General features: G+C 45.2%; 1 protein-coding gene across 5 annotated transcripts in view; it reads left to right on the forward strand.

The window, feature by feature from the left end:
• LOC129818838 (rab GTPase-activating protein 1) overlaps positions 1-24205 on the forward strand; it is a 139728-nt gene that overhangs the window by 94792 nt on the left and 20731 nt on the right. For all 5 annotated transcript variants that reach the window (XM_055875100.1, XM_055875101.1, XM_055875103.1 and 2 more), the window contains 6 exons: positions 5111-5224; positions 6196-6270; positions 7774-7899; positions 8202-8345; positions 12064-12105; positions 12373-12501. In XM_055875100.1, coding sequence (XP_055731075.1) covers positions 5111-5224; positions 6196-6270; positions 7774-7899; positions 8202-8345; positions 12064-12105; positions 12373-12501 — 630 coding nt within the window. The remainder of the gene's footprint in view (positions 1-5110; positions 5225-6195; positions 6271-7773; positions 7900-8201; positions 8346-12063; positions 12106-12372; positions 12502-24205) is intronic.

A 24205-nucleotide genomic window follows, 5' to 3' on the forward strand; every position in this document is an offset into this window, starting at 1 on the left:
GAATAGGGTGCCATTTGGGACACATACATTGATGTTAGCCACCCCCTACTACCCCTAGGGTGTGGCGCAATGGCTGGAAGGAGAGGAGAAGTCCGTCCACCACTTAGGTCTTTGTTTATTCTTCTTTTCTTCCGTCCATTCTTCTCCTGCTTGCTTTCTTTTGGTTTCAGTCTTCCTCTTTGGAAGTAGGAACAGAAAGCTTGATGGAGATTAGGATGGAAGGAGAGAGGGAGTTGGTGGGTTGGGTCCAGTTGTTGCAAAGTTGGTGTACATGAGTAATAAAGGCATAATTTGCTGATTTTATGAGGGGGGGGGGGGGGGGGGGTGATATATAAAAAAAAATATAGATATTTATCAGCAGCCCTACTTCCTAGGGCTATGTCTGCGATGACTAGCTAGACCAACAGCAACATGTCCTAAAACAAATGGTCTTCTGGTGTGATTTCAGCATTGACATGGACTCAGAACATCAAATGTCATTGTTTCTCTATGAATAATTGTAATTCGATAGTAAAAAATAAAAACGGGGAAAAATGATCAAGGAAACGGAATTGGGGAAAATACATAGTGTCTATTTGAAAGGTTAAAAAAACAGTAGCTCACGACATTTTTCATCATTTAAAAGTAGCTCTCGTGCTAGAAAAGTGTACCACATTTCTGATGTGCTTTTAAATCCTTGAAGTAAACGAGGGCACACACTGCCACACTTCAGGACGATAACTAAAATTGGTCTGTTGGGGACCTGACATCCAGCCGTAATAATGGTGCTGGTAACTACTACCTGGTACTGTAGCTAGTGCTGAATCATTTCCTCTGTGCCGTGCTGAGCCAGTCAGTCAGCCAGTGACTCTCACCGTTATTGTGTAAATACTGTCCGCCATATTGGTCCAGATATCTAGTGCTGAATCTGCCTCTGGCTCAGCTCAGTGACTGACTGAGACTGTGTAGCTGTGTGTGGAATATGTGCATTATTTAAATTCTGTTCTGTTCCAGATAAACAGAGCATCAATAATGGAACCCGGGGGTAATTCATATTTGAAAAGGGCGCTGCAGAGTTGTCTGTGTGTCTGTCCGTTTGTGTGCCCGTACGTGTGTGTACTGTAAATACAGTAATTCCCTTCCGTGTGGCGCCGCGTCAGAATAGGGATCCCTGGGGGGAAACATGTCAATACCGCCTGGGTTCCACTCTGGCTGTCGTAATAAGCCCGGTTGCCATCTGACGTGTACTACATGTGTTACTGTAAGGCAGTGCTTCTCAATTATTTTCTGTTACGCCCCCCCCCCCCCTAGGAAGAAGTAAACATTTCGCGCCCCCCAACTCTCCGCCGCGACTGTAAATAGTATAATTTGTCTATAAAATTGTTATAAGTACACCTCTGCATAACATTGTATCCTTATTAACATTAAAGAAAAAGAAAAAAGAAAGAAATATAGATCAATTTACAACAAAGAATAACTTTATTAACGGTGTTTTTTAGTCTGTAACAGAAAAGACTTAAAGTGCATCAATTGCCTGAAAAAAACAAACAAATTCAATCCTTATTTAAACTGTATTTTTTTTTTGACCATTTGATACTGAACATTTTAATTAAATATAATCAATAAATAATATTAAATTCAAATTGATCAGCAACATTAACTCAGGAGCACAATATATGAAACACGTTGACCTATAAAACAAAAATGAATAAAACAATTTGTGCTGATTATTTTTTTTAAATCAAAATGAGGAAGTCAGGATTAATGGCTACAATGAGCACGTTTTGCAGAGCACAGCTTTTCGAAGCGGGATTTGAAGCATGATACTGCAACTCTCAGCTCCTGCTCAATGTTTAGCTGGGACCTGTACTTGGTCTTCAGTGCAGCAACAGCAGAGAAGCCAGTCTCACAAAGATAAGATGTTGCAAAAGGAAGAAGAATGTCCATGGCCCTCTGCCCTAAGTGTGGATACTGCCTCTCTACACTCAGCCAGAATTCACTCAGTGTCTGTGATGTGAACCTCAGTCTCAATGTGGAATCAGACGTCATATCAATGAACTGGTCCTCCTCTGCAGAGCTGAAACCAGTTGGAGCTGGTGCATTGAAAGGATCTCTCACCCAGTCATATTGGGAACTGTTTTCAGGGAAGTACTTTTTAAAGAATCCCATCAGTGATGAAATATGCTCCTTAATATATGGAATCACTGAGGTGGCATCATAGTCAGTAGTGTCAACAAATTCACGCAGGTTCTCGAATGAATCAGTATTTCCTTCATCAAGTCGCCTGCCCCACATTGCAAGCTTTCGAGTGAAAGAGCTGATGTTGTCTGTGACCTGAGGGAGGTGTTTATCTTTCCCTTGAAGCTGTAGATTTAGTTCATTTAGCTTTCCAAATATGTCACTCAGGTAGGCCAGTTTTGCCAGGAAGTTCTCATCACAAAAATTTTCTGCGAGGTCATACTCGTGCTCCTGCTCCGAAAACATTCTTATCTGCTCTCTGAGCTCAAAAACTCTGGACAAGACTTTTCCTCGTGACAGCCACCTTGCTTCACTGTGAAACAGCACAGCTTGATGTTCAGCTCCCATCTCCTCACAGATAGCAGAGAAGACTCTTTTTTAGTGGTCTGGTCTTTATAAAATTGACTACACCTACAATGTCAGTCATAACCTCACTTAAATCAGAGGAAAGGTGCCTTGATGCCAGTGCTTCTCTGTGTATAACACAGTGTGTCCACTCAGCATTAGGTGAGGCCTTCTTGATGAGTGCCCGAAGTCCTTTTCTCATCCCTGTCATGGTCTGTTCACCATCACTGCAAACACCAATGCAGTTCTCTCACTTTAGCCCATTCTCAGTCAGGAAGCAGTCCAGCATTTTGAATAGCTCTTCAGCTGTGGCTCTGTCTCTGACATATTTACAGAAAAGTAGATCCTCACACAGGGAGTTTGTCATGTCAAAACGTACATAAGCGATAAACAAACAGTCTTTGTTGCTGTCAGTTGCTTCATCGAACTGTAAGGCAAAACGTTTTGTCTTTGAGTTTATCTACCAGCTGTTCTTGAAGATCGTTAGCAATGTCATTTATACGTCTGGCGACAGTGTCATTGGACAGAGGGATAGTTTTTATTTTTGCAGCACTTGCGTCATCCAGCATGACAGAGACCATGTCTAATGCTGCAGGCAGTATCAGCTCCTCTGCTATGGAGTGTTTTTTTTTACACTGAGCAATTTGGTACGCCGCCTTATATGATGCTAACAGTGCTCGCTGGTTTACTGAAGTAGCATTCACAAAGCGGGACGATTGTTGGCAATATTCGGCACGTTTTTGCTGAAAAAACTCAAGCGGCTTATCAGAGTGATTGGGGTGTAATGTCTTTAAGTGACGCCTTAATTTATTTGGCTTCATGCTGTTTGCTGCCAACATTTTTAGACACAGTAAACATACCTGTCTTTCCTCGTCTCCCACCGTAGTCACAATGAAGCCAAGCGCTACATACGCTTCGTCATATTTCCTCGTCTTAGCTTTAGGGAGACTTACGTTTGTCTCATTATCTCCATCTCTCTCCGCCTTTCTTTTCATCCCTGTTAAATATTTTTCCATGGTGTCTCTTAAGGTTTTTTTTTGTCTCTCATGGTGTCTCTTAAGGGTTTGTTATCTGCACTTCATGTCTCCTGCTCTGTGCTGTGTGCTCTTGTTCGGTGCAACAAAAAAAACTACTCCCTGCGGCAAAAAAAAGCATGTTCCCCGGGGTCACACGTCCCTGGCATCGCTCCGAGCCCCCCCAGGGGGGCGCGCCCCACTATTTGAGAAGGATTGCTGTAAGGTGAGCACAATAACATGGAGGGCGGCTGGTAACCGGAGCTGAGCTGAGAGGATGGGATCCATTCACACCCGTCTGTGTCATTTAATCTCTTTTTTCTCTTATTCACATCATAGTATTTCTATCAAACATACTTTCATTAAAGTTATTTGCATTCACTTTTCCTCTGTATATAGATTTGTCCGGAAGCAACACTGTTCTAAAAGTTATTTAGCTCTTTGTGCCACTGCGGCAGGCAAACCTGCCTGCACGAAAAACAATGCACTGTCCTCGAGACAACACGTTAGTCATTGGAGAGACCCCGAGAGACAGGCTGAGCGTGCCAGTCAATGGTACAGAATACATATTAGGTACTTTGTGATTCCTTCTCACGGTACCTCTTAACTGAACATGATAGGGGCGATGAAACATCAAAAGCGGGCTGGGAGACCATTGGGCGAAACTCGGCTGCAAGGGAATCTTCCAGCAAGACAACCCCAAGCACACATCAGAAATCTACAAAGAAATGGTTAATTGACAACAAAATCAAGTTTCCAGACTTGAACCCCATTTGAAAACCTGTGGTTTGAATTGAAGAGGGCAGTCCGTAAGAGCAGGCGAAGAAAATGAAGGATCTGGAAAGATTCTGTATGGAGGAATGGTCTAAGATCCCTCCCAATGTGTTCTCCAATCTAATAAAACATTTTAGAAAAAGGCTCAGTGGCGTTATCTTCTCAAAGGGGGGTGCTGGAGTATTGATTTAAAATAGGGAATCCTATTATTTTGATCGTTATTTTTTTAAATATTTTTTTATTTTTTTTGTTAAAAGCAAAATCTCTTTCTCTGAGCAATTGTATTAGTATAAAATATATCGCCTTTTTTTTGCATTCAATATAGCTCAGTATTTGTTATTTATTTTATAGTATTTTTTGCTCATCTTTATCAAGGGATCCAATTATTCCAGGCCCCACTGTATGCTGTGTTCAGTGGCCTTTCCTCTCCCCTCCCATCCCCCCTCTCTTCTCCCAGAGAGACTGACTGAGAGGCTGCATTTACCATAGAACACTGTCCCCTGGTGGAGCCAGAGCAGAAAGGTCTGTTGACTGGTCTGGTATTGTGATGTGGAGGATTTTGTACCGTTTGCTTCCTTACTCTTCAGCTGGTTGGATTCCTTAGGCGCTTACTGGACTTTATGTACAGAGTCAGTGGCTAATTGGGGAAGTTATAACTCCAGGGGAACAGCCAATTTAAATGTAACTTTATGGACTTCACTGACCGTTTCCTTTCTCTCGTTCCCTTCTTTTCTCCCTTTTCTCTTGTCTGACCCTCCCAGGAGTCTCCCCAGGACAGTGCCATCACCAGAGACATTAACCGGACTTTTCCAGCTCACGACTATTTCAAGGACACTGGAGGAGACGGCCAAGACTCACTCTACAAGATCTGCAAGGTGAGGAGAGGAGGGAGCAGTAGGAGAAGAAGACAGATGAATTATCCCCAAGGGGAAAATGGTCGCGCTTCAGAATCATAAAAATTGCATTACAACACATTACTAGGAGGGACGGTCCCGCGACTGCTCAAAGATTGGTTGGAATAATAAGAATAAGAAATATATATAGAATAAGAAAAACTGAAACTGGAGCCAAAAAAACCTGTAGCTACCGCCAATGCTCGGCTGAACAGTAAGCACTCCGCCATCGAGGCTGTATTATTATTGACGGGAGAAGTTAGGTTTTTGATTCGGATACTAATTACGGAAGTGGGTCAATGGGGCTAACAATTTCAAAATGATCAACTGAGGCCCGGGTTCCCAAAAATGATTAAGCTGAGTCAATGTTTTGGTTTGAGTCTTCTCTACTGGCCAGGGGGTCTCGATTCATCATTGAACATTCCAAGAAGCAGTGTTTCTGTATGGTTGACTGGGTTCACTCTCGATTCTCTGTGACTGTTAGAAAGGTGTGTGTGTGTGTGTGTGTGTGTGTGTGTGTGTGTGTTCTCCCTGTACGTTTGATCCATATCCGTTGTACCGCTGCGTTTCAGCATTGACTGTTTCAGCCAGACAGCTCATCATTATAGCAGGGTTTACAGAGTAGCTTAGAAGGCTACTGCTCAGACCTCCCTCTCTCTCGATCTCCATTCAGAGTTCAGGGAGTTTATTATGTCATCCGTTACGACCAATGGTAATTCTCCGGAGAGTTGTGGTGGATCCAATGGCTCACTGGGTTTTATTTCTGCATCTTAATGTGTCACTGTCAATGTTGACAGTTCTGTACGACGTGTGGCTTTGGATAAAAGCAACTGATAAATGACCATGTTATTATTATTTTATTGTAATACAGAGAATGTACTTTACAATAGCAGTAACATCTCGTCTCTGGTCCTGTCTCTAACGTTGCGCGTTTGTTCCTCTCTCCTCCCCAGGCCTACTCGGTGTATGATGAGGAGATTGGCTACTGCCAGGGGCAGTCTTTCCTGGCTGCTGTGCTGCTGCTGCATGTGAGTTACACATGACAACAGCAGAGCTGAGAGCTGATCTAGGAACACTGTCTGTCTCTCTCTCGTTCGCTCTCTCGCTCTCTCTCTCTCTCCTTCCCTCTCTCCTCACGGGCTCAGTTCTGTGATGGAGTGCTCTAGGCTGGAGGAGGTTCAGGGCAAATGTCTCATCTGCCTCTCAGCCATCACAGTGCCAGAGCTCTCTCCTCTCTCTGATTTAAAACACTGACACCTAGTGGATAGACAGTGAACTGCACCGTTCTGTTATTATTTCAGGGATACATTAACTTTCAGGCTTAGTACCTAGATTGCCTACATCAAGAGATGCCTCTCCTTTTGAACCTAAACGAAAGGTTTTTGATCTATGAAATCAGATCGGATGCATTGTTTTAGTACTGTTCCAATTAGATAGATGTGTAGGACAGTAAACATTGACGCAGATATGTCTCAGACCAGTGTTTATTTTATTTAACCTTTATTTAACTAGGCAAGTCAGTTAAGAACAAATTCATATTCACAATGACGGCCGACCAAAAGGCAAAAGGCCTCCTGCGGGGACTGGGATAAAAAAAATATATAGGACAAAACAGACATCACAACAATACATAAAGAGAGACCTCAGACAACAACATAGCAAGGCAGCAACACAGCATGGTAGCAACACATTACATTTAACATTACATTTAAGTCATTTAGTAGACGCTCTTATCCAGAGCGACTTACAAGTACATACATTCATACTTTTTTTGTACTGGTCCCCCGTGGGAATCGAACCCACAACCCTGGCGTTGCAAGCGCCATGCTCTACCAACTGAGCCACACGGGATAACAACATGGTAGCAACACAACATGGCAGCAACACAACATGGCAGCAGCACAGGGTACACACATTATTGGGCACAGACAACAGCAGCAAGAAGGTAGAGACAACAATAAATCACGCGAAGCAGCCACAACTGTCAGTAGGAGTGTCAATGATGATTGAGTCTTTGAATGAAGAGATGGAGATAAAACGGTCCAGTTTGAGTGTTTTGTTGCAGCTCGTTCCAGTCACTTGCTGCAGCGAACTGAAAAGACGAGCGACCCAGGGAGGTGTGTGCTTTGGGGACCTTTAACAGAATGTGACTGGCAGAACGGGTTTTGTATGTGGAGGATGAGGGCTACAGTACGCCCTGTAGGTATCTCAGATTTGTACAACTTTTTTAAAACTAGGCAAGTCAGTTAAGAACAAATTCTTATTTACAATTACGGCCGCCCTATGGGACTCCCAATCACGCCCGGTTGTGATACAGCCTGGAATCGAACCAGGGTCTGTAGTGACGCCTCTAGCACTGAGATGCAGTGCGTTAGACCGATGCGCCACTCGGGAACCCAAAATAGCGGGGAGTGAGGCCTAAGAGGGTTTTATAAATAAGCATCAACTAGTGGGTCCCGTACAGTGTGTGCTTGTGATTTCTGATGTACCTACTGTATGTACACTCTCTCTCTCTCTGTACCCCTGTCTAGATGCCTGAGGAGCAGGCCTTTAGTGTCCTGGTCAAGATCATGTTTGACTATGGACTCAGGGAGCTTTTCAAGCAGAACTTTGAGGATCTACACTGCAAGTTCTTCCAGCTGGAGCGACTCATGCAGGTAGAGATGACGTGCGTGCGTGCTGGTCCCGTGTTGCTCAGTTGGTGGAGAATGGCGAGTTGTGGGTTCGATTCCCACGGGGGGACCAGTACGGGCTAAAGTAAAACATTTATCCACTTAATACTGTAAGTCGCTCTGGATAAGTGACTGAAATGTAACAAATGTGTGATACTCTCTATGTGTTTCTCTACCTACTGTTACTGTAGTAATTGTTCTGCTGTCTCTCTGTGTATCAGGAGTACACTTCTGCTGTTGATGCTTACTTTCGGGTAACGGTTTCTTTCTTTCTCTGTCTCTACTAGGAGTACATCCCGGACTTGTATAACCACTTCCTGAACGTGGGTCTGGAGGCTCATATGTACGCCTCTCAGTGGTTCCTCACGCTCTTCACAGCCAAGTTCCCCCTCTACATGGTGTTCCACATCATAGATCTGCTTCTCTGTGAGGTATCTGTCTATCTCCCTCTAGCCCGATACACTCAACTCTCTCCCTAACCCTCGCCCCCCTCCCTAACCTCCATCCATAACCCTCCGCCCCTCTCCCTAACCCTCCGCCCCTCTCCCTAACCCTCACCCCTCTCCCTAACCCTCACCCATCTCCCTAACTCTCACCCATCTCCCTAACCCATCTCCCTAACCCTCACCCCTAACCCTCACCCCTAACCCTCATCCCTAACCCTCATCCCTAACCCTCACCCCTAACCCTCATCCCTCTCCCCCTAACCCTCACTCTTCTTCATCACCCTCACCCCTTTCCCTCAACCCTAACCCCTCACCCTAACCCTCTCGCTATACCCTCACCCATCTCCCTAACCCTCACCCATCACCCTATACCCTCACCCATCTCCCTAACCCTCACCCATCTCCCTAACTTTCACCCCACTCCCTAACACTCACCCCTAACCCATCACCCCTCTCCCTAACCCTCACCCCTCTCCCTAACCCTCACTCTTCTTCATCACCCTCAACCCTCACCCATCTCCCTAACCCTCACCCATCTCCCTAACCCTCACCCATCTCCCTAACCCTCACCCATCTCCCTAACCCTCACCCATCTCCCTAACCCTCACCCATCTCCCTAACCCTCACCCCTCTCCCTATACCCTCACCCTCCCCCTCACCCATATCCCTCACCCATATCCCTCACCCTCACCCATCTCCCTAACCCTCACCCATCTCCCTAACCCTCACCCATCTCCCTAACCCTCACCCCTCTCCCTAACCCTCACCCATCTCCCTAACTCTCACCCCTCTCCCTAACTCTCACCCATCTCCCTAACTCTCACCCATCTCCCTAACTCTCACCCATCTCCCTAACCCTCACCCATCTCCCTAACTCTCACCCATCTCCCTAACTCTCACCCATCTCCCTAACTCTCACCCATCTCCCTAACCCTCACCCATCTCCCTAACCCTCACCCATCTCCCTAACCCTCACCCCTTTCCCTCACCCCTTTCCCTCTCCCTATACCCTCTCCCTCACCCTCTCCCTCACCCTCACCCATATCCCTCACCCTCACCCATATCCCTCACCCTCACCCATCTCCCTAACCCTCACCCATCTCCCTAACCCTCACCCATCTCCCTAACCCTCACCCATCTCCCTAACCCTCACCCCTCTCCCTAACCCTCACCCCTCTCCCTAACCCTCACCCCTCTCCCTAACCCTCACCCATCTCCCTAACTCTCACCCATCTCCCTAACTCTCACCCATCTCCCTAACCCTCACCCATCTCCCTAACTCTCACCCATCTCCCTAACTCTCACCCATCTCCCTAACTCTCACCCATCTCCCTAACTCTCACCCATCTCCCTAACTCTCACCCATCTCCCTAACTCTCACCCATCTCCCTAACTCTCACCCATCTCCCTAACTCTCACCCATCTCCCTAACTCTCACCCATCTCCCTATACCCTCACCCATCTCCCTATACCCTCACCCATCTCCCTATACCCTAACCCTCACCCCTCTCCCTAACCCTCACCCCTCTCCCTAACCCTCACCCCTCTCCCTAACCCTCACCCCTCTCCCTAACCCTCACCCCTCTCCCTAACCCTCACCCATCTCCCTAACCCTCACCCATCTCCCTAACTCTCACCCCTCTCCCTAACTCTCACCCCTCTCCCTAACTCTCACCCCTCTCCCTAACTCTCACCCCTCTCCCTAACTCTCACCCCTCTCCCTAACCCTCACCCCTCTCCCTAACCCTCACCCATCTCCCTATACCCTCACCCATCTCCCTAACCCTCTCCCTATACCCTCACCCATCTCCCTATACCCTCACCCATCTCCCTATACCCTCACCCATCTCCCTAACCCTCACCTCTCTCCCTAACACTCACCCATCTCCCTCACCCATCTCCCTATACCCTCACCCATCTCCCTAACCCTCACCTCTCTCCCTAACACTCACCCATCTCCCTCACCCATCTCCCTAACCCTCACCCATCTCCCTAACCCTCACCCCTCTCCCTAACACTCACCCCTCTCCCTAACACTCACCCTTCTCCCTAACCCTCACCCTTCTCCCTAACCCTCACCCATCTCCCTAACCCTCACCCACCTCCCTAACAACCCCCCCCCCCCCACACACACACACACACACACACACAAAATGATTGTTGTCTATCAATGACAAGCCACTGGGGTCTGACAACCTGGATGGAAAATTACTGAGGGTAATAGGGATGATATTGCCACATCTTCAATTTAAGCCTACTAGAGAGGATGTGCCCTCAGGCCTGGAGGGAAGGAAAAGTCATTCCGCTACACAAGAAAAGTAAAGCCCCCTTTACTGGCTCAAATAGCTGACCAATCAGCCTGTTACCAACCCGTAGTAAACTTTTGGAAAGAATTGTGTTTGACCAGATACAATGCTATTTCACAGTAAACAAGTTGACGACAAACTTTCAGCATGCTTATATGGAAGGACACTCTACAAGCACAGCACTTACACAAATGACTGATGATTGGCTTAGAGAAATTGATGATGAAAAGATTGTGGGGTCTGCTTTGTTAGACTTCAGTGCAGCTTTTGACATTGTTGATCATAGTCTGCTGCTGGAAAAACGTATGAGTTATGGCTTTACACCCCCTGCTATAATGTGAATAAAGAGTTACCTGTTCTAACAGAACACAGAGGGTGTTCTTTAATGGAAGAACAGATCAAAATACACTATATGGAACAGCGGGGACTGTGAAGAAACACAAACAAAGGCACAGACACATGCATACACACACCCACGATAACATGCGCACTATACACACACATACACATGGATTTAGTACTGTAGATATGTGGTAGTGGTCGAGTAGGGGCCTGAGGGCACACAGTGTGTTGTTATGTTTTTAAATTGTATAACCTGCCATCATTTTGCTGGATCCAGGAAGAGTAGCTGCTGCCTTGGCAGGAACTAATGGGGATCCATAATAAATACAAATATAAACCCTCACCCCCTTCCCTAACCCTCACCCACCCACCTCCCTAACCTCTCTCCTTAACCCTAACCCCTAACCCTCACCTCTCTCCCTAACCCCTCACCTCTCTCCCAAACCCTAACCTCTCTCCTTAACCCTAACCCCTAACCCTCACCTCTCTCCCTAACCCCTCACCTCTCTCCCAAACCCCTTACCCCCACCGCCCTCCCTAACCCTTATCCCCCACCGCCCTCCCTAACCCTTATCCCCCACCCCCCTCCCTAACCCCCACATCTCTCTCTAACCCTCACCTCTCTCCCTCAAACCTCATCCCTACCTCTCTCCCTCAACCCTCTCCCTATCCCTGACCCCTCTCCCTAACCTCTAACCCTCATCCCCCTCCCTAACCCTAACCCCTCGTTCTAACCCTACATGTTCCACACAGACCTGCTACTCTGTGAGGTATTGTACTGTACTTGCCCAATCTGGCCCTTTTCCTCCATTTACCCTTCTAATTCTGTCTTTCTACCCCCACTTCCTTTCTCTCTTTCTGGACTCAATCCCCCTTTCTCTGTCTACCCCTAACCCTCTCCCACTATCTTTCTACTCTCACCTTCCTCTGCTTTCTGTCTCTCTACCAACCCTCTCCCTCTGTTTCTTTCTAGTCTCCCACGTGCCTTTCCTCTCCCCGCTTACCTCTACTCTGTTCAATAACTCAGTCTTTATTTTCTCTTCTGTCTCGCTCAGGGCATCAGTGTGATCTTCAATGTGGCTCTGGCTCTCCTGAAGGTGAGTTGCTGCCTCTGTGGAAACATACACACACGCACACAAACCGCCAGTCACGAGGCCGTGTTACCACAGTGGCGCACCGCAAGCTTAGACATGGAGCCAAGGCTTCGATTTCATTCTAATCACATACACACACACACCGTTCTTCTCACACCGTTCCTACTGTGCTCTTGGCAGCAGTGATGTTATAGAGGGTTTTCCTGTGAGGGGGTTCTTGGCTAGAAAAGTCTCTCTCTGTCTCACCGTGTCCCTCCTCTCCTCTTCCAGACCTCGAGAGAAGACCTGCTGGCGACTGACTTTGAGGGGGCGCTCAAGTTCTTCCGAGTCCCGGTTCCCAAACGCTACCGCTCAGAGGAGAACGCTAAGAAACTTATGGAACTGGCCTGCAGCATGAAGGTACTGCATTATTCACTGCCTAAAATTCTGCGTATCCAAACTAGCTGTCCATGGACACTACTGCCGCCGTTTTGAACCTACCCTGGCTAACTCCACTATGTCGCGTTCTCCTTAGTTTGAATTTACCATGGTTAATTCAGTCACTTAATTGTCCCCCATGATGAAATCGGGGGGGGGGGGGGGGGGGGGGGGCTTTGGATAGGTTGTCGTCCGTCCCGTCCGTCCGTTAATCCCACACGGATTCTCAGACAGCACTTGCCCCGATTTTGACGAAACTTGGGTGAATGATGCGTCTTGCCATAGATATCCGCCATTTACAAAATTACACTGATTGGCCCAAGGCGGGAGCTATGGTAATTAACTGAAATTTGTGAGTCACACCAGAGAGGAAGAGAGGGAGAGTGAAAACTCGAGAGGGATAACTCTGCTCAAAATCTGTCTTCTCCAGCAGGTGGTGGTTTTTGTCTGACACATGACATGGAGTACTGCGAGTGGATTAGCTAAAGAGACGAGAAGGGGGTAGCTGCATGCCAATATGGCGACTTAAAAATGGGCGAGTAGATGTGTGAGAAGGAGTGGGAATGCGCTCTGCTATCCACCTCATTTCCGAAACGCTTTCAAAACACTGAAGCCAAACGCGGAAACTGCATACAACTTCCTCTATGCATTATCATAATTCATATGCGCGCCACTAGAAATCCCTGCATTAGCATGTTTCTGTTAACTGATACATCATGACAAAATGCACCATATTACTATCCTGCTAATGTGCCTTGACCTTTGAGGCTAAACTGCCGAGAAAAAAACGCATAACTGATCCAAATGGTTGCCAAATCAGATGCAGTTATTTCTAAATGAATATGCACAGGCTTTTGAGTGGTTACACTCTGCAGTTTTCAGCCTGGACAATAGTTTTGTACTCACTTGAAAACAGTAATTACATTCTTCATTACATTGTGTTGTTGAAGCCTAGGTAGGATACATTTGTTGTCCCGAAATAACGTAATCAATAGGGTCACTTTTCGAGCTGCACGAGGAAGCCCACTCAGCGCAGCCTCAGGAGAGCACAGTGTAAGCTGCCTATGATTTCGTTATCTGATCAACTGTTTCATTTTTTTGCTGCGTAAATTGACTGGATATATTCACTGCAGTATTAAGCCTAACATTGAGCATATGGGCTAATATGCATAACCTTCTAATTTAGGCTATATCTCGATCCTGTCTGTCTTCATTGGTCTGTTTTGCAATTATGTCCCTGGCCTCTCCACTATTGGCCTCTCAAAACCTGTTGTTTCAGCATGAAACAAAACAGGACATGTGAGCCGTTATTCAAATTAGCCTACATTACTGCAGTTTACAGCCTATGGGCAATAATTGTGTATTCACTTGATAGCAATAACACATTCCTCATTGCAAATAGTTGCACAGGACATACAGAGATGGGCACAGTGAAAAGAAGGAATTTAAAACCATTAGAAAATCACTTGCAAACCACTTGAGCAATGAGGCAATGACATGCTGTAAGATATGCACAGGCTAAACGGTTGTTGTTGAATTGCTACATTTAAATACAAGTTACATTATTTATATTATTATTATATATATATTATTAATATATATTATATATTATTATATATATTAGTTATATTATTTTTCATTAGGCCTACATGTACATTGAAGTATTGTTTGCAGTTGTCACTGACAATGAACACACCCTGAAACCACTGAATGGTCTGAACCAGTGCGTTAGAGACCTCATGAATGGTCTCGAGTTACCACCTTATTCATTTATAGGATGCGTCGATCAGTTGATTGACAGGTGTAGGACTGTAGAACGATACATGTTCCTCTAGTGTGGATGCTCACCAACGTTTTATAGTTACGTAGAGTGTCGTTTATCATTATAGTTGTTGGTTTGGTGGATGGCTCGTGCCTTAACTCTGCCACAACAGAACTAGCCAATTAGTAGCTATAGCTCGACTTTTATACTCTAAATGTACTCTTTCAAATAATTTACTCTGTGGAGTTTGCCACTGGCGCTCTGCAATACGGAAGAAAAGCGGAATTCGAATCCATCTCCTCCGTTGTTCTGCTGTGCGCATAGCAACGTTCGAAAATGAGGTGAATAGGTTAGAAGGTTTTGATGGAGCTGTGTTTTTTTTCCTTCCGTTTCTTACCACGCGACTACCGTACATTTGAGCTACCATGCTGCGTGTACTGTTACATAATGCGTTGTATGCGTTTGATTACTTTGACTGTCACCCTGATATTGACTACTAGGTAGCTATACTTCCCACGCGGTTGCTGGACAGTCGTGCTTAGCAGGCGGGAGCGAAAGGCACTGTGTCCCGGTGTTGTTGCCATTCGTTCTCTCCCCATTGAGTAGGCGGTTTGTATCAAGGTGACATCTATATGGTTAGAATTATTAGTGTTATTGTGTTGGCTGGCTGCTATACTACTTGAAATAAAATCATGGAATCAAGGAAAATTGAGCTACCTCCGGCTACATCTCAGTTGTCAGCAGGCACGTCGAAACAACAGTTGCCGGTGTGCCGAAAATCTTCCCTGTGACAGAATCCCCCCCTTCGCATATTTCATTGCTGCGACTTGTTTGCTAGTTGAGATTTCTGCTCTTCACTCCGTTGTCAGTCTAACCTACATTTCACTGATCTTAGTAGCAGAAAGCATTTTTGTCTGCAGTTTTCGGTTTGGCTATTTGTTTCAAGTGTATGTGGCGGTTCTAACTTGTATGGCGCCCTGGGCGAACCCCACCTTCAGCGTCTGCACCCGGGGGCGGCAAGATGCTGCCCATTTCGCCCGTAACAAAATCCGCTACTGAATTTTGTATTAGTCTATAAATAAATCTCTTTGACAAAATTCGTAGTCTCTCTCATGTCTTATTCGACTAGCATTTTTGAAAGTGTAAGGATAATAATTCAGCTATAGTTATTCTGAAATGTTTATTGCTTGCCAACATTTGACTCCCTCCTCTATGTTTAATATAACACACATACATTAATTATTCATTTCGGTTGTCTACCAAATCTGGCAACAAATCTGCCCAATTAGCTGATTCGCTTTCCATACACTTACTCCTCTCGACACACCTAATACTTCCGGGCTGCAGCTACCTGATAGAGACTCGACATTCAGGGATGTCCGCTGGCCAGGCAACATCTGCCGAGCTCACCGGGCCAGTTAATCAAGCTTTCACATGGCCGCTTGGCCCAGTACATTTTCAAAAAAAGATATACTTGTATTTATTTAATCCTTCACAATCATCCCGACGTCTGACGCGTCACACTTGTTATCAACCAGCTGTTTCCAAGCGGAGGCATGAAGGTCAAAGCCTTCCCTCCGTCTCGAGTGAGCCCCGCCTCAGTAGGCTATGTCCTGGATACTCGCACCAGACAGTCTCAGCCGAGGCGAGAAGCCCAGCAATTCTTGCTTGTCAAGACATTAACATTATTTAGCCTTCACAAGTCACTTGAATATTGTAATAATGCTTTTCAGTAGTCAAGGCATATAAGTCTATAATTGTTTAAAAATTGGACTAATTCCAGAAGCCGTTCATGAGCTAGGCCTATGTCGTTTATCAGCTGAATGTCAACTGTCGGGTGGCAAGAACTCACAACTCCCCACACAGGTGATTGCTGCACTGTGCAACATTCCTAAATTGAATCTCGGGAAAATACTAACGTTTTGATGGCAATTATTTAAAAGAGATGGATCCCAGCAAATTCTTTTGAGTGTTTGTCATGAAGAAGATAAAAAAGTAACCACAAGAAGCGCGTCGGCCATTAGAATGCATAAACGGTAGGCTATAGTCACCGTAAAATGCACACAATTACACTGTGTTTATAAACACTATACACAATCACATGATTGTATTAGTGCAAGTGGTAATTTGATGTTTGCTCTTGCCTTGTTTTGTCTTCAGTTTGTGTGTTGATAAGGGAGGCAGGCTACTGTAGTAGAATCACCTAAACCGTAAGAGAGTTCAGACCCAATTTAGTCTCTTTCACTAGCTAAAGAAAGGCTGTATGAAGCTAACAGGAGGCAAACGTGTCTCTCCTTTCTACTGGCAAGTTATTGATTACCTCTATTAAAATGGGGTCTTTGTTGTAGTAGAGCATTTGATATACTCCAATAAAGATCATTTTAAGCTGATGGATGGAAGGACCAGGAAGCCTACAGTACTGTATGACTGTGATTCAGCACTATGTAAGGGATCAGCAACGAGGGGCTATGCGTTCTATAATGCACGCCGTGGAAGGTGTGCGCGCTAGGCATAGCGTAGTAGCACTAACCTTCCACGAAGTTGCATTTTTTCCCCCATAGAGTGCCAAGTTGATTATCCCTTACACAGTGCTGAATCACAGTCACACAGTATGCTTCTTGTACGTTTCATCCATCAGCTTAACATTAACCTGATTATCCTGGCAATAATTTCACAAATTTGCCGCTAGAAATGTATTAATATGCGGTAGAAATGCGATAACATCCACTGAAGTAGCTAGCAAGTTTACTAGCTAGATAGCTACAGTAGTTGCCTTGGTAACCAAACAAACATACTCGCTGGCGTAGCTAACCAAACCATCAGTCCTCCTATTAGCTTGTTATAATGAAAATCAAATTATAAACTGTGCACATTTGTGGCCTGCTGGAGGTCATTTTGCAGGGCTCTGGCAGTGCACCTCCTTGCACAAATGCAGAGGTAGCGGTCCTGCTGCTGGGTTGTTGCCCTCTTACGGCCTCCTCCACGTCTCCTGATGTACTGGCCTGTCTCCTGGTAGCGCCTCAATGCTCTGGACACTACGCTGACAGACACAGCAAACCTTTTTGCCACAGCTCGCATTGATGTGCCATCCTGGATGAGCTGCACTACCTGAGCCACTTGTGTGGGTTGTAGACTCCGTCTCATGCTACCACTAGAGTGAAAGCACCGCCAGCATTCAAAAGTGACCAAAACATCAGCCAGGAAGCATAGGAACTGAGAAGTGGTCTGTGGTCACCACCTGCAGAACCATTCCTTTATTGGGGGTGTCTTACTAATTGCCTATAATTTCCACCTTTAGTCTATTCCATTTGCACAACAGCATGTGAAATTTATTGTCAATCAGTGTTGCTTCCTAAGTGGACAGTTTGATTTCACGGAAGTGTGATTGACTTGGAGTTACATTGTGTTGTTTAAGTGTTCCCTTTATTTTTTTGAGCAGTGTATATATATATTGTCTGAAAGCTGTGGTATAGGAGATTCTATACCACAGGTATTACAAAACATTTTATTTTTACTGCTCTAATTACGTTGGTAAGCAGTTTATTTAAGTGATAATGCCAGAGAAGCCGGTGTTTGGAGGAAATATTGGCACGGGTGTGCCCGAGACGAAGTTGAGAGTTCGGAAAACTGTGTCAATATATCATCCAAAAAACGGTTTCAAGGGCATTATCACTTTTATACACCGCTTACCAACATATTCAAATAATGATTTACATATTTTCATTCACTTTATTTTGATACATTTATTCAAACTATTTCATCCTTCCACAAGATATAGCCCCGACTCAAATCTATGGTTGCTTCCCACGCCGGCTGGTTGTTCGTTCTATCGGTTTGGTTGCCAGAGACACGACCCAGTCATTCAGTCTTTTTGTTCTGTATCAATGGATGCGACCCAGTCATTCGTTCTAAATGTTTCATTGCCATACTGGCTGGCAACTTTCTTAACCTTTGCTTGCTAGCTAGCCATGTACGGCTAACTTAAGTCAATCAATCAAAGTTAATTATAAAGCCCTTCTTACATCAGTCGATGTCACAAAGTGCTATACAGAAACCCAGCCTAAAATACCAAACAGCAAGCAATACAGATGTAGAAGCACAGTGGCTAGGAAAAACTCTCTAGAAAGGCACGGACCTAGGAAGAAACCTAGAGAGGAACCAAGTTCTGAGGGGTGGCCAGTCCTCTTCTGGCTGTGCTTGGTGGAGATTATAACAGTACATGGCCAAGATGTTCAAACGTTCATAGATGATCAGCAGGGTCAAATAATAATAAGCACAGTTGTTGTAGAGGGTGCAACAGGTCAGCACCTCAGGAGTTAATGTCAGTTGGCTTTTCATAGCCAATCATTCAGAGTTAGAGACAGCAGGTGCGGTGGAGAGAGAGAGAATTGAAAACAGCAGGTCCCTGGACAAGGTAGCACGTCCGGTGAACAGGTCAGGGTTCCATAGCCGCAGGCAGAACACTTGAATCTGGAGCAGCAGCACGACCATGTGGACTGGGGACAGCAAGGAGTCATCAGGCCAGGTAGTCCTGAGGCATGGTCCTAGGGCTCAGGTCCTCCAAGCGAAAGAGAGACAGAGAGAATTAGAGGAAGCATACTTAAATTCACCAGGACACCGGATAAGACAGGAGAAATACTCCAGATATAACAGACGATACCCCCGGACAGGGCCAACCAGGCAGGATATAACCCCACCCACTTTGCCAAAGCGCAGCCCCCACACCACGAGAGGGATATCTTCAACCACCAACTTACTACCCTGAGGCAAGGCCGAGTATAGCCCACGAAGATCTCCCCCATGGCACGAGCCCAAGGGGGGCGCCAACCCGGACAGGAAGATCACATCAGTGACTCAAGCCACTCAAGTGACGCACCCGTCCTAGGGACGGCACGGAAGAGCCCAGTAAGCCAGTGACTCAGCCCCCGTAATAGGGTTAGAGGGAGAGAATCCCAGTGGAGAGAGGGGAGCCAGGCAGGTAGAGACAGCAAGGGCGGTTCGTTGCTCCAGTGCCTTTCTACACTCAATCATAGGACCTACTGAAGAGATGAGTCTTCAGTAAAGACTTAAAGTTTGAGACCGAGTCTGCGTCTCTCACATGGATAGGCAGACCATTCCATAAAAAATTAGCTCTATAGGAGAAAGCCCTGCCGTCAGGTATTTGCTTAGAAATTCCAGGGACAATACGGAGGCCTGCGTCTTGTGACCATAACGTATGTGTAGATATGTACGGCAGGACCAAATTGGAAAGATAGATAGGAGCAAGCCCATGTAATGCTTTGTAGATTAGTAGTAAAACCTTGAAATCAGCCCTAGCCTAAACAGGAAGCCAGCAGCAGAGGCTAGCACTGGAGTAATATAATCACATTTTTTGGTTCTAGTCAAGATTCTAGCAGACGTGTTTAGCACTAACTGAAGTTTTAGTTCTTTAACCGGGTAGCTGGAAAGTAGAGCATTGCAGTAGTCTCATCTAAAAGTGACAAAAGCATGGATACATTTTTCTGCATAATCTTTGCAATGTTATGTAGATGGGGAAAAAAGCTGTCCTTGAAACAGTCTTGATATGTTTGTCAAAAGAGAGATCAGGGTCCAGAGTAACGCCGAGGTACTTCAGTTTTATTTGAGACGACTGTACAACGATCAAGATAAATTGTCAGATCTAACAGAAGATCTCTTTGTTTCTTGGGACCTAGAACTAGCTTCTCTGTTTTGTCCGAGTTTAAAAGTAAAAATTGCCGCCATCCACTTCCTTATGTCTGAAACACAGGCTTCCAGGGAGGCAATTTTGGGGCTTCACCATGTTTCATCGAAATGTACAGCTGTGTATCGTCTGCATAGCAGTGAAAGTTATTATGTTTCCGAATGACATCACCAAGAGGTAAAATATAATGTGAAAACAAAAGTGGTTCTAAAACGGAACCTTGAGGAACACCGACATATACAGTTGATTTGTCAGAGGACAAACCATCCACAGAGACAAACTGATATGTTTCCGACAGATAAGATCTAAACCAGGCCAGAACTTGTCCGTTTTGACCAATTTGGGTTTCCAATCTCTCCAAAATAAAGTGGTGATCGATGGTATCAAAAGCAACACTAAGGTCTAGGAGCACGAGGACAGATGCAGTGCCTTATTCTGACGCCATTAAAATGTTTTACCATCTTCACGAGTGCAGTCCCAGTGCTATGATGGGGTCTAAAACCAGACTGAAGCGTTTCATATACATTGTTTGTCTTCAGGAAGGCAGTGAGTTGTTGCGCAACAGCTTTTTCAGAACATGTTCAGAGGAATGGGAGATTCCATATAGGCCTATAGTTTTTCATATTTTCTGGGTCAAGGTTTGTCTTTTTCTAGAGAGGCTTTATTACTGCCACTTTTAGTGAGTTTGGTACACATCCGGTGGATAGGGAGCCATTTATTATGTTCAACATAGGAGGGCCAAGCACAGGAAGCAACTCTTTCAGTAGTTTAGTTGGAATAGGGTCCAGTATGCAGCTTAAAGTTTTAGAGGCATGACTATTTTCATCAATGTGTTAAGCGATATAGTATTAAAAGACTTGAGTGTCTGCCTTGATCCTAGGTCCTGGTAGTGTTGTGTAGACCCAGGACAACTGAGTTTTGGAGTAATACACAGATTTAATGAGGAGTCCGTCATTTACTTTCTATGACGGACTCCTCATTAAATCGACTCTGTCAATCACCGCATTCTTATCGGCAGACTCAACAGCCTTGGTTTCTCAAATGACTGCCTCGCCTGGTTCACCAACTACTTCTCAGACAGAGTTCAATGTTTCAAATCAGAGGGCCTGTTGTCCGGACCTCTGGCAGTTTCTATGGGGGTGCCACAGGGTTCAATTCTCGGGCCGACTCTTTTCTCTGTATACATCAATGATGTTGCTCTTACTGCTGGTGATTCTCTGATTCACCTCTACGCAGACGACACCATTCTGTATACTTCTGGCCCTTCTTTGGACACTGTGTTAACAAAACTCCAGACGAGCTTCACTCATGCTGCCAAACATATCCTCGTAAAACTGACTATCCTGCCGATCCTTGACTTTGGTGATGTCATTTACAAAATAGCCTCCAACACTCTACTCAGCAAATTGTATGCAGTCTATCACAGTGCCATCCGTTTTGTCACCAAAGACCCATATACTACCCATCACTGCAACCTGTATGCTCTCGTTGGCTGGCCCTCGCTTCATATTCGTCGCCAAACCCACTAGCTCCAGGTCATCTACATTTGAAGTCGGAAGTTTACATAAACTTAGGTTGGAGTCATTTAAACTCGTTTTTCAACCACTCCGTAAATGTCTTGTTAACAAACTATAGTTTTGGCAAGTCGGTTAGGACATCTACTTTGTGCATGACACAAGTAATTCTTCCAACAATTGTTTACAGACAGATTATTTCACTTATAATTCACTGTATCACAATTCCAGTGCATCAGAAGTTTACATACACTAAGTGGACTGTGCCTTTAAACAGCTTAGAAAATTCCAGAAAATTATGTCATGGCTTTAGAAGCTTCTGATAGGCTAATTGACATCATTTGAGTCAATTGGAGTTGTACCTGTGGATGTATTTCAAGGCCTACCTTCAAACTCAGTTCCTCTTTCCTTGACATAATGGGAAAATCAAAAGAAATCAGCCAAAACCTCAAAGAAAATAGTAGACCACAAGTCTGGTTCATCCTTGGGAGCAATTTCCAAACACCTGAAGGTACCACGTTCATCTGTACAAACAATAGTACGCAAGTATAAACACCATGGGACCACGCAGCCGTTATACTGCTCAGGAACTAGACGCGTTCTATCTCCTAGAGATGAACATACTTTGTTGCGAAAAGTGCAAATCAATCCCAGAACAACAGCAAAGGACCTTGTGAAGATGCTGGAGGAAACAGGTATAAAAGTACCTATATCCACAGTAAAACGAGTCCTATATCGACATAACCTGAAAGGCCGCTCAGCAAGGGACAAAACTAAGTCCAGAGTATGACTGTGGCAGTGAGTAGGTCCGGAGACATGTTGGACAAAACCCACTGAGTAGATGATGGCTCCAAAAGCCTTTTGGAGTGGGTCTGTGGACTTTTCCATGTGAATATTAAAGTCACCAAAAATGTGATTATTATCTGCCATGACTACAAGGTCCGATAGGAATTCAGGGAACTCAGTGAGAAATGCTGTATTCGGCCCAGGAGGTCGTATACAGCATTCTGTAAAAAGTGATTGAGTAGGCTGCATAGATTTCAAGACTAGAAGCTCAAAAGATGAAAACTCAGTCATTACTTTCTTTTTTAAATTGAAATTTGCTATCGTAAATGTTAGCAACACCTCCGCCTTTGCGGGATGCGCGGGGGATATGGTCACTAGTGTAACCAGGAGGAGAGGCCTCATTTAACACAGTAAATTCATCAGGCTTAAACCATGTTTCAGTCTGGCCAATCACATCAAGATTATGATCAGTGATTAGTTCATTGACTATAACTGCCTTGGAAGTGAGGGATCTAACATTAAGTTGCCCTATTTTGAGATGTGAGATATCACAATCTCTTTCAATGATGACAGGATTGGAGGAGGTCTTTATTCCGGTGAGATCGCTAAAGCGAACACCACCATGTTTAGTTTTGCCCAGCCTAGATCGAGGCACAGACATGGTCTCAATGGGGATAGCTGAGCTGACTACACTGACTGTGCTAGTGGCAGACTCCACTAAGCTGGCAGGCTGGCTAACTGCCCGCTACCTGGCCTGCACCCTATCTCATTGTGTAGCTTGAGCAATTAGAGCCCTGTCTATGTTCATAAATAAGATGAGAGCACCCCTCCAGCTAGGATGCAGTCCGTCAATCCTCAGCAGGACAGGCTTGGTCCTGTTTGTGGGTGAGTCCCAGAAAGAGGGCCAATTATCACAACTCAACCAGCGATTGAGTTTTGAGACTCTGCTGTAGAGCTCCCTAACTGGGAAGGGGCCAGAGACAATTACTCGATGCCGACACATCTTTCTAGCTGATTTACACGCTGAAGCTATGTTGCACTTGGTGACCTCTGACTGTTTCATCCTAATATCATTGGTGCCAACGTGGATAACAATATCCCTATACTCTCTACACTCGCCAGTTTTAGCCTTAGCCAGCACCATCTTCAGATTAGCCTTAACGTCGGTAGCCCTGCCCCCTGGTAATGATTGCTGGATGATTCTTATTAAGTCTAATACTGCGGGTAATGGAGTCGCCCATGACTAGGGTTTTAAATTTGTCAGAGCCAATGGTGGGAGGCTTCGGCGTCTCAGCCGTAACGGGTGGAAGAGAGACCAGAGAAGGCTCGGCCTCTGACTCCGACTCGTTGCTTAATGGGGAGAACCGGTTGAAAGTTTCTGTCGGCTGAATGAGCGACACCGGTTGAGCATTCCTACAGCATTTTCTTCCAGAAGCCATGAGAATATTGTCAGGCTGCGGGGACTGTGCGAGGGGATTTATACTACTATCTGTACTTACTGGTGGCACAGACACTGTTTCATCCTTTCCTACACTTAAATTACCCTTGCCTAACGATTGCGTCTGAAGCTGGGCTTGCAGCACAGCTATCCTCACCATAAGGCGATCGTTCTCTTGTATATTATGAGTACAGCGACTGCAATTAGAAGGCATAATGTTAATGTTACTACTTAGCTTCGGCTGGTGGAGGATCCTATAGAACCATGTCCAGATAAAGCGTCCGGGAAGAAAAAATTTAATGAAAAAAGTAGAGCGAGAGAAAACATTTGAAATATAATACGGTAATTAAAAAGTAAAAACCGTGAAGTTGGCAGGTAGCAAAGTAACATTAGCAACTAACTGCACAGCAGCACGTGAACAAGTCCACAAGTTGTGACCGGAAATGACGTCACTATAGTATTAGATCTCTCTCCATCTTACAAAA

The sequence above is a fragment of the Salvelinus fontinalis genome, chromosome 21 (genome assembly GCF_029448725.1).
Source record: "Salvelinus fontinalis isolate EN_2023a chromosome 21, ASM2944872v1, whole genome shotgun sequence".
Classification (NCBI taxonomy): domain Eukaryota; kingdom Metazoa; phylum Chordata; class Actinopteri; order Salmoniformes; family Salmonidae; genus Salvelinus; species Salvelinus fontinalis.